This window comes from Balearica regulorum, chromosome 3, assembly GCF_011004875.1.
Source record: "Balearica regulorum gibbericeps isolate bBalReg1 chromosome 3, bBalReg1.pri, whole genome shotgun sequence".
Lineage (NCBI taxonomy): Eukaryota > Metazoa > Chordata > Aves > Gruiformes > Gruidae > Balearica > Balearica regulorum.
In genome coordinates, this window is record NC_046186.1 from 117,817,252 (window position 1) to 117,829,044 (window position 11,793).

At 42.8% G+C, this 11,793-nt stretch overlaps 1 protein-coding gene across 1 annotated transcript; it reads right to left on the reverse strand.

Moving 5' to 3' along the window:
- Positions 1–5,326: 5,326 nt before the first annotated feature.
- Positions 5,327–9,944, reverse strand: OTOR (otoraplin). Its single transcript, XM_010306883.2, has 4 exons — positions 9,784–9,944; positions 9,183–9,322; positions 8,489–8,599; positions 5,327–5,626 (listed from the first exon to the last, which is right to left on the reverse strand). The coding sequence occupies exons 1-4, from the start codon at positions 9,905–9,907 to the stop codon at positions 5,603–5,605; spliced, it is 399 nt and encodes a 132-aa protein (XP_010305185.1). The 5' UTR covers positions 9,908–9,944; the 3' UTR covers positions 5,327–5,602.
- Positions 9,945–11,793: the final 1,849 nt, after the last annotated feature.

Genomic DNA, 11,793 nt, shown 5'->3' on the forward strand with positions numbered 1-11,793 from the left:
CAGCCTGTTCAAATAAACTACTCCAGGTGACAGAAAATAGCAGAGAACAGCCACCACACTTCAGATGAGAGGTCACCACATCTCACCCTCTTCTACACCTCCCCTACCTGCCAGCCTAGCCTCCTACCTCAGTCTCTCTTTGCAACCCCCAACTCACCCCACACATTGCCGAGGTGGTGATTTTTATAGCAGCTGTTGCTCATCCACCCCTGGATCCCAGTCAGGGCTGCAATTAGCCCTTCATGAGCCCTGCACCAGGGCAGATCCTCCAAAGCCCTCATACTGCAGCCCGTGTATGGAAAAGAACTTGGAACCCACCATCTGCCTATTGTTTTCGGTACCTGCAGTTTCTTGTATGGAGCTGGCCAACATGCTGGTAACACCACCGCACTGTGGGTGCAGGCACCTCACGTGCTGTCTCTTTGCCACAGGGCTAGCACACTTCAGGAACACACAGCGCTCTTGTTGTCAGAGTGCATCGGCATGACAAAGTTGTGGTGGCAAGAACACGTTTTCTGTGGAAGAAACACATTGCAGGAAAGCCCTGAGTGAACTCTGTCATCTTGCATAAGCCCTGAGGCATGTTTATTGTTAGTAGAACAGATAACAAGATGCTTGCAGCAGTGTATGTAATTAGGAAAAAATCTCTAGTGTAACATGTTAGTGCCATCACAAGTAAGAATTAGATAAGCATGTGTGAATCCTTCATAAACTCAGTCATCCTTATTGTTGCCAACAAACCAAATCAGAAACCTGGCCTGCTGCTACGCGATTTGAGCATGTTGTGCAGAGAGACACTAAGGTGGGCAGGTGGGCACCAGCCCCGACAGGAGAGGCTGTGCAAGCTGGACTTGTTGAGCTTGGGGATGAAACAGCTTCAGGGGGACACAAAAGCAGCCCCCCACTAACTACAAGGGGTTTACTGAGAAGATGGATCTGGGCTTTTTATTGAGGTGCTCTGTGGAGGAAAAGGGACAATGGACATAAATTGAAAAAAACAGGTTCTAGATAAAGTAATTTCACTATGAGATTAATGAAGGAACGAGTTACCCAGAGTCCTTGGAAGTTTTCAAGACTGGGCAAATCTGTGAGCACTCTGATGTGGATTCAGTGTGACCTTGCTTTGGGCAGGAGACCTCAGAGGGCCCTCCCGGCTGGGGTGTCCCTGCGGTTCTACTAACCAGCCGAGTCTTTCCCACGGCCAGGCAGAAGCCAGCCGCTGGATGTCACCCTGCGCTCACCAAACAACGCTGCTCCCACAGCAAACAAAGCATCAAATCCCACAGCAGCGGGAAGGCTTTCTTAATTGCAAGCTTTTTACTTCGGGTAACGATTTAGGAATATTACACTTCTTCAAAGTCAACCTTACTGAAAAATACACAACAGTTTAGTTTAAAAGCTTCTGAATTCCCACCTAAGGTTGAAAACTGAATGCTAACTTCAGCTAAATAGATACCATGAGATCGCAAGTTAAGAGTGCAGTTCGAGGCCACATCAAGAGTCCTACACAACCGTGTTTAAAGGCAAAACTGAAATACACATCAAGCTGTGTGTATATTTCCCCTATGCTGGGATAAAATGAACAGAAACAGACTATAAGATCTTGTCATATAAATAGCACACACTGCATGTAAGATATTGTGTACATATTACTAAAACAGTAATGGTGAAACTCCTGTGATTTCTATAAAGAAACTGCAAGAACAAGAATCACTGTAGGGGAAAAAGAAAGAAACTAGAAAATCAAAAGCCTCCTCCGCTGCCTGCTAGCATAATATTGATTCTCCTCTCCTTCTCCTGAAAGTCAGTTCCTGTTTATTTCAGCCAGGTACGCTACAGCATGAACACTTAGGGGTCTGAATGGCAAGCTGTGTTGTTCTGAAATGAGCTTCACCTAAGAATCTGAGATGCAGAAAGCAGATCTGTGTTCAGTGTCAAAACTATTGATCTTTAACTGTCAACTCCACTTTAATAGTGCTGCCAACTGCAAGCACTCAAAAGTTTTCTACAGACATCCTGTGCTCCCCTGCCATTTCCCCCCTCCCCACTCCCCCCAGATTTCATTGTACAAGTCTGGGATCACTTTGTTTACCTTTGGTGCTAGTGCTGCTAAGATTAAGGTTGTCATGCTTCCCTACGTTTGTAAAGGGTAGAAACTTAGACTTTCCTCTGAAAATAAGGGATTCTGAAGTAATAATCAAGCCTCAGAAATGGGAATTTTATATTAATCAAGCATTGTGAAACTTGCAAGAAAATAGTAACAATTGAGGCATATTGTGGCTGTTCTCTAGAGTGAGAAGACCGTGTCAGGCTGCAACATCTCCACGCTTCTGAGCGCACACATCATCCCTTATAAAGTGAATCTACCCAACATGCCTTCTCGGTGTAGCATTTTGTCATGGTTTTACCCCAGCTGGCTGCTGAGCACCACACAGCCACTCACTCACTCCCCCGCATTGAGATGGGGGAGGGAGTTGGAAAAGTTAAAGTGACAAAACTCATGGGTTGAGATAAAGACAGTTTAATAGGTAAAGCAAAAGCCACACGCACAGCAAAGCAAAACAAGGAATCTATTCGCCAATTCCCATCGGCGGGCAGGTGTTCAGCCATCTCCAGGAAAGCAGGGCTCTGTCACACGTAACGGTTACTTGGGAAGACAAATGCCATCACTCTGAACGCCACCGCCCCCCTCTTCGTCTTCTCCAAGCTCCTTATAAACTGAGCATGACGTCATATGGTATGGAATATCCCTTCGGTCAGTTTGGGTCAGCTGTCCTGTCTGTCCCCTCACAACTTCTTGTGCACCCCCAGCCATCCCGCTGGCAGGGTGGTGTGAGAAGCAGAAAAGGCCTTGACTCTGTGTAAGCACTGCTCAACAACAACAAAAACATATCTATATAACCAGAGCATCTCTATATTATCAACACTGTTTCCAGCACAAATCCAAAACATAGCCCCATACTAGCTACTATGAAGAAAATTAACTCTCTCTCAGCTGAAACCAGGACACATTTACAGAGAAATGATTGCCTTCAGAGAGGCAATGGCCATAAAGATCAGGAATTGCTGCATTTGTTGTATCGCGTCCCTGGTGACTAACGAATGAAGTCACAATTCTCCTTTGGACAACTAAAAAAAAATGATCCTGCCAAAAAGTCACATGGTGAGGCTAAAAATTTATTTAATCTATCATACTAGAGTTCAGATTGTAGCATAGGTCACCAGTGCTTGTGAGATGACAGTTTTACACAATGTGGATGTATAAAACAAGTACTTATGACATTGTGCAGACAAAAGGTGCTATAAAGCTTCATTAGATTGGAAATCATCCAACAGTTGCATATTAGAGACTGAATTCAGCAGAAAAGTAGCTTTGCCAGTACAATGCTTCTTCACAGCCAGATGCTTTATGAATTCCACAAAGTGAACCCTTATCTTACTTTCCTCAGACTTAGATTTTCAAGTAGCAAAGACAGACTTTGATGCCCCTTGAAAGCCTGCCGAGTTCTTTTCTGCACAGAAGAGATCACCGCAGAACAGGGCCTCTGATGGCAGCCAGGGAAAAGGCAAAGAGAAATAAATACCTACTGGCCGCATTCTGCCACGATAGCCCCAGACTTGCCATAACCACCAAAGAAGTCATAGCAGGCTGTGTTTCACCAATACTGCAAACATTGCCCTTTGTGCAAGCTCAGAAAGCACACGATATATGTATATCTACTCCCTGTTGTATGCATTCTGCACTGACGGTATTCTTCTCTTAGTTGTTTCACTGTGCTGAAGTATCCATAGCTCATACAAGCTGGTTGAAGAGCTAACAGGAGCTGAAAACAGTTATGTCTGCAAGCTTTTCTTCACAAGGACATGAGTTAAATATTAAGCGCAATGTCAAGGACTAAACACACTGCTCGCTTTATACCACAGAATGTCCAGTTCTCCTGGCCTGGAGCTCCTATGCTGTAAATGAAGAGGAAAGGACAATACCTTATGGAGGAATGTGTATAAACCTTTCGACATCTGCCTCTTGCACATCCATGTAGAACTGGGTACCTTAGTAACTAAGCAATTATTGGACATTATTTGAGGAAAAACCCGTATTTTCCAATAGCAAGTGCTAAACCTCACCTAATTTTCATTCATGATATCCACAGCACAATGTAATGTATTTTGTGTGTTGTTTGCAAGCACCTACTGTTACGATACTGTTTCAAACCTGCGCCCATTAGGTGTAGGATGCATTTCCACTGAGCAACAGGCCTATCTAAAATGAATGCATGCAATTGCAAACACCTCATCTTGGAAAGCTGCATTGAGTGGGAAAAATTACACTTTGTTGGTTAAAAAGTAACTGCTTACTCACAGGCGACCCTGCCAGTGGTTTTTGACAAATGCAAGCACTGCCAGTCCTAAACTGTTCTGTTATTCAACCTCTGCAGAATCATGAAATTTTACCTGAAGAACTCACTTTTTGAGGCTGAACCGACAGCATGGAGGCTGAATACCACCACCACCTTCAGCACTTTAACACTGGCTGACACAACCTCCCGCTCCGGGTCTCGGGAGGCTCTGACCAACAGCTCCCCACGCGTCCCCTCCATTCTGGCTAGAGGCAGCGGAAGGCAGAGCTGGCTATGACCAGCCCGGGACCGGCGCCCTGGCGACCATTATGTCTCAGGCGGCCATCGCGCCTCAGGCGGCCCTTCTCCCTCACAGGCCCGCGAGCTGGGGGGGCCGGGGGGAAGACAGAGGAAGCCCGATCCCGATTGGCTGCCGCGCTCTCGATCCCGCCCTGGCGGAAGGTTCTCCGCCCGCTGAGGCACGGGAGGCTCTGCGAGGGGGCCTCACCCGGCGTCGGGCTGCCAGGAGAGGGCACTCGGAGCCGCATTTAGGCCGTAGTTTCGGAGACAGTACCGCCTATTCCGTGAGCATTTGGCAGAGGCTGAACGTCTTTTGTACCAGCGGTCAGGGGGCAACGGGGCGCCGTGCTCCCGCCAAGCCAAGCGAGGCCCTGGTCAGACACCGTCCTCAGCCCTACTTCATCCTCCTGTTTCAGCCCGCGGCTCTGAGGCACGGTGTCAGCTTGAACATGCCCCGTACCAGCACAGACAAGGGGTGAGATATTCTTTTCGACACAACACTGAAGCCCGTATTTAGTTGCTGGTGATTTCTCAGTTATTGGATAGCTCTTGCAACAAAAAATTATTTATTCCAGCGAGTCACAGATGGCTCATACAAGGAAGGTAATTTTAATATCTAATACAAGTTGTAAGGTTATGGCAGGAAAATGCAGGTCAAGATTGCACATCTAATGCCATACAGAGCATATTTATACCATGCAGATTTACAGCATTTCAAAGGCTATTAGCTTTATTAACTAGTAACAAAGTATACGCAGGTAAAAAATTTCTAAAGAACAAATCCTGTGTGGGACTATTTCCCCATCCCAAATCACACCGTTTAAATGAAAACTTTCTTGTTCTGAAGATAGATGATTTGTTTCACAAACATCTTTTACAGGAAGGGCTGCGTGTTCAAGAAGGGTGTCCATGTTTCCTCCTGTCAGCTTTCCCTGGTAGCAGCCAAGAGATTACAGCTTTCACAGCTATTCACAGAAGAAGTCAATGTCCTGAAAGAAAGAGTTAAAAGGAAAGACGTTTCCAGATTACTGAAGGATTAATGTTCCTTTCTCACCCCGCAAAGGTACATCAGTAGATACAAACACTGAATACACTATAATATGCTCAAAGTATATTCTCTATAGATAAACTAACTTCACAGAACTCTGGAATAGAAAAAGGTCCCTTGTCTTTCAACTCCTTTTGCAAATTGGGATGATTTCTTCCTGCCATAAATTTTTAAAGTGAATTAGGCAATACCACCTTATCTCCCCATTTCAAATGATTCCTTTATCTCCCTTTTATATTTTGTATTCCCTTGTCCATACATATGACTAATAAATCCAGGTAACCCTTCATCCTTAAACAGTTCCTAATCACACATGAAAAGGTCGCCTTAAGCAGACTGTGGCTGTGTAATACACTTGCTATGGAAAAATGTGACTAGAAAATAAATGCCAGTATTTTGCTTGAAAACTTCCAGCGTGGGATAGACTTCCACAGCATATTGCTTTCATCTAACTTCCTGCTGTTATTTTATATGGCTATGTAGATCTCAATTCTGCTGCAGGGAATTATCACACTGTGGTGCTCAAACTACGACATTTACATCAGACCAGCGTATCACATATAGCTGTCCGCTGGAAGCAGAAGACAGGGAGCTGTTTCAGAGCAGATGCTTACTGGTAATGAAAGTACTCTCATCTTAGCCAGCAAATGACCAATTTTAAGTGATCGAGGAAAGGCAGGCAATCCAACACCACTTTGTAGTACACACAGTCTATTTTGTTGAGTCTATTGTGTTCAGTGTGATTCAATGTTTCAGAAGTAGCAGCACAGGGCAGGGGGAAGTCTCCTAAGATTTATTGCTCAAACAGCAACCAACAGACATGGATTACCCAGAGCTGCACAAAAGGATGCTGAGAGAAGTTCACAGGCAGAAACGTTTATTAGCAGGGTCTGTAGCTGATGGCATACATTGACTGCAACAGTGAAAGTTACTTTTTGGGGAAAAAATAAAATAAAAGGAGGTTGAGAGACACAGAGGCCCCCAGGCTAATGTCCTCTTTCAGGCTTCTCTCCAGTGCAGGAGGTGGCCCCCCATAATACTTTTCCCTATCCAGTTCCTTATCAGTTGTTCCTCCATACATAGGCATTTGTGTGTGCCACCCAGTGCTTTGATCAGGGGCAGGCACTGCATGCTGATTAACCACGAACCTTCAGGTATCATCAGGTCCCCTCATATAAATGAAACACTACAGCCAAGGGGTAGGAGAAGGGGAAGGTGGAGAAGATGGTTCCCACACCAGTGGCAACCCCTTCAAGAGAGCTATGTCAGGGTGCAACACTAGCTCTGTGTAAAACAGCACCTTTAAGGGATATTTCCAAAGCAAGCAGCATGCCCATGCATTGATGGGTCAAGATGTGCTGTAGACTGTTTTAAATGTGAACTTAGAGTCAGATCCTTAAGGTCATGTTTGCAACATGTGACTGAAAGCAGTAGAACAAGGAAGAGAATGCATGTGTGTCGCCTTTTATTTTTGCTGCAAAGTTCCTGCATAGCAAGAAAGTGAAGTAAGGGTGAAATGACTGCGAAAGTCCATGTCATTAGTTTTGCAAAAGAAAATTACTTTCCAATTCAAGTTCTGCATTGCAGCCTGACAACAGCCCGCGCTGGACCCCGAGTCAGCCTGCAGGCTAAAACATGGCTTTAACCTACCTCTGCTTCCAGTTCAGCTTGCTGTGCAGCAGGCTGGCTGTCATATTGTTTAAAAAAAAGAGCTTAGAAACGTATTTTAGTCATTCTTTCATGTTCTGCAACTAATGAATTGCTGCAATGCTTTTGGGCCAAATTCAGAATAACCTAATGTAGTGTCAATAAAAGGCATCACTTATCCGAGATTCACATTTCCTCAAATAAAGCTTGTCTGACATGTTATAACACAAACCCTAGTGACTATTAACATGAAACAAATTCTTCCTTTCACTTATTTCCTCTGTGTTAATGAAACTCACGTAATATCCAGACCTAGGATTAAAGACTCCAGATACGATTTCAAGATTGATACACTGATTGTATTTTGCCATACGCTTCAAAACAGCATATAGCTAAATATTCAATATTGATGAAGGTAATTACCATTCAATTTGTTTTTAAGCATAGAAATAAGCTACCAGGAAGTGTCAGTTGTAAGCCAAACCATATCAGCCTCTGAGAAAGGACCCTCCTCATCCACTCCTCTGTGAAGTGTTTCAGTTCTTCAGTAAAATCACTAATTGTCTGGTGTATGAGACAGTTATGTACTGTCTGTCAGTTATGTACATAATACTGTACATAATCAGGGACAATCACCCTTTCAGAAATACAGCCTACTTACAGAACACTAACATGTTTCTGAAAGCTTTTTAATTCAGCTTTTTGACATACCAATAACTTGTTATGAGAAAACAAGCAAGCTTTCAGTAAATCAGAAGTTCTGTATGACAATGTCCACCTCTATATACCATTAATAGAAAGCGCACTTGTACACGTTACTAAAGTACGCAGCACAATATCCAGACTCTGGAAAAAAAAAAAAAAAAGAAAGCTTTGGCTAAAACTTATGTGCCTTGAAGGAATACTGTGCAAATCAATAGGAACTCTAAAAGGATCAAGCCCTTAATGCAGCATTTGTAATGTCTGCAATATCAGAGCTTATGTTAAGGATTTTATTGAGGCTATTTGCCTGTATAAAAGCCCAAAGATTGAATCCCTAAGCATCTGTGATATGCTACAATCAACTGCCACAATTATGATTTGTTTTTACAGCAAATTAGCATTACACAGCCAAGTATAATTATGTAGCCAGCTGGGCTTTTTGCAAATTCCTTACCGTTGTAGGAACAGTCTTATTTGCTTCTTGATAGACATGTTGTTCTGAGACTAAACTGCTAGGGAAATAACCAACTGTCCCCATATGGTCTTCATACTGTTCTCCATAAACCTTCAAGCAAGGAGATGTATAATTAGGTACCTCAAAACACTCCTCATCTGGTTTGAGCTAGGTCATAAGTTAGTCAAAAGAAGTTACTAATAGTTTTTCTTACCCTGGTTTTAGATTTCCTAGTTTCCAATTAGCTGGCACATGAAACAAACCATTACTACAAGTTCTGATACAGGCATACGTTTTTTGGAGTAAATTAATGCTGCTTATAGTTTATCTGGATTTTTTTTTTATAAATGCAGCTAATATTTATCTTTACTTCCCTTAAATCTAAAAGTTTTATGACCAACTGTGATAAAAGCTTTCTCCTCCACAGTTTCAGCAAACAGCCACAGAAAAGAACTGTTGAGCCTTTCTGTTAAGGTTCAGTTCATAATTACCATATAGTTATTGAAGATATTTCATTAAAAAATAAAAATTAACCCCCTCAAGACTCCTCAATCAGTTTAAGTTTAAACATGCGCTTTGAAAACTAAGTTGCTTCTTAAAACCCACAATAGCTCAGCATCAGCATCCATTTCTTGTCAGAAACGTGTATTAATCTACTTCGGGTTTGTTCATATACACAAGAATCTCCTCTTACACTTCCAGCCCAGAATTCTCCAGAGTCTTTTTCTTTCACTAGTTTTGAATAAACATAAATCAACTGCCCTTTTTTAATATTAATGAATCGGCAGTCTGGAGCATTATAATCCTCTTCTGCTCTAGCAAGGGAAATGGTGTCTAGAAAAAAGAAGAAAAAGAATGGACAAATTTAAATACATATATACTTTGAGAGAGAGAAATAGAAATATGTGTGTGCTTGTATGCACACATGTAAAACTATTTCTACAGATAAAAGTAGGTTTAATAAAAGTCATCAAGAAACTGTCGTGCTCATTTTTGTGTTCTCCAGTAAGCAAACTAACAGCTTAAGAATGTGCCATTTCATCACAGTGGAAGTTACAATCCTCTCTACACTTACCTTCCACCTGAGCAAAAAATGTGCTTTACAAAACCCTTTTTGCAGTAAAACTGCATATGACATTCCACATAAACCCTTCCACTCTGCTTTTAAAGTTGAGAAACCAATGCAAATACAGTGGACCTAAAGAAGCAGAGTAGTTTTCCCTTGCACTACCGCATCCAAACTCCAGTCATTTTTGAGACTGTTTTGTCCTCAAAATAAAAGCAAAATTACTTACAGACACAGTCGTCATCAGCACACAGCTTCTTACTGGCAAGCTTGTCCATAAAAATTCCAGTTACAAGAGGACACATCAGCCCGAGACACAAGAGTAGAATAACCAAATGAACACGTCCTGTCATTTTTCTTTGCTGAAACGCTTTGCCGAATGCGTGCCGAGTCCAGCAATCCCCGTCTTTTATGGAAGAGGCAGACACCTGGACAAACACGCCGGGCCAATTGGAAGGGGTCAGGGTGACATTCCACCCCACCAGAGGAAGACCTCAGGGTCTACTCACGAAACCAAATCCCTTTCCAAAGCCATTCTGCATTAACATTTCAATCAGCAACTGTATTATTTAAACATTTTAAGCCTTCCTGTAGTTGTCCGTAGTCTTAATCTTACCTCAAGCAAAGTTTGAGAATGAAAATTAAGTCAGACCCTGGTAAGCAGCAAAGGAAATTACATCCTTGCAAATCCTCAAATTCTTCATTTTCACAAATGCTCACCGACGAGTGTAATCTTCACTGGACCATAAACTCTCCATGGCAGAGATTCCCCTGTTACCCTCTACGGAAGGGAGATGCATAGATGCAAAAGTAAACAAACCATTAGGGAGCTGAAAACCAGTAAAAGGGCTTTGCCAGTCAGCAATTTGAATTTGAAGTCTAAAAGGTTCAAGCACTGCATCCTTGTATAGGCAAAATCCTTTCCACATTTAGACACAGTGGAGAACAAAACAGGGGTTATGCCAGGACAGCGATGTTTCACTTTTATTTACATAGCTGAACTCAGTTGAGCATTTGCAGATGCAAGACGCTGAACAACACAGAGTGCCACAGACTGACTTAAAAAGTCCTCTTTACGCCTTGGAGAAGACATCTAGAATTCATATAACTTCCCTAAATCTTGTCCTAACATACACGAGGCAAGACTTGTAGGGGGGAGTATTTTAATTAACATAGATGCGCGCACAAGCAGAAAAGGAACAACTACCAAGTTACTGCACTGTAAACGATTCACATCACAGCTGTCAGGCTTCGGAAGACTGGTCTGGATCAATCCTTAAAAGTGACCAAGAGCAAGTTTGGAAATTCCCCAAACCAGAAAACTTCTTGATTCACGAGGAGGCCTGAAGAGCTGCTGGCTGTACCAGCTTTCAGTCCACAAGAACAGAGGGAACTGTCAACTGCCACCAAAACCCTCACAGTCTCTTTTAAAGAAAGAGCATCACGCAATTTCTAGCATCGCCCTCGTATTACAGGTGACTTCACCACATTCTCTCATCTTCCAGCCCATTACTCCTTCCTCCACCGTCCGGTATGTAGTGTCTAATGGCAGCTCCACACAAACCGTTCTAAGTGAATAAAGGTGAAGAGCAGCGGTAGTCTCCTGTACACAGAGTAGTAGGATGCAAGGCCAGCATAATTAACACCTATAAAATTATGACCGCAGAAGGAAAAACATAAGGTTCATGATGGAATAGCAGTCACTTTTGCTCCCTTACAAACACATTCAAATGATTTTTGCTTGCAAGTATTAGAATACTTGTGAAATCACACACACAAAAAAATAACTAAAAAGAATGAAAAAATACATATATGGAGATATGACAGTAAACAAGATGACACTGGAAGGGGCATCACCTTGCAATGTACTCTGGGAGCAGAAGATGAAAGATTTTCCAGGTCTTGTGCAAAAAAGATGATTTATGCAGCTAGTTTTATGCTTAGAGATGCACTGAAACATAGCACTTGCTCAGAAATTGAGTGGCCAGAACTACAAAGTATACCAAGATTTTATAAAAAAGCAATCATGCTTCCCTGAAGGTGCAACACTTTGTGCAAAGAACAGTTCTAAGTCAGATCTCAATTGTTGCAGAAGACAAACTGGAGAAACAGATGCTCTGCAGCTACAGCAGAGCCCGCACCACACAGGAAAGGACTGCATGGAGCTATGGTCACAGAGGAAAGGCTCCAGCCTCCAGCATCCTTCCTCCCACCACCACTGATCAAATCACGTTGGAAA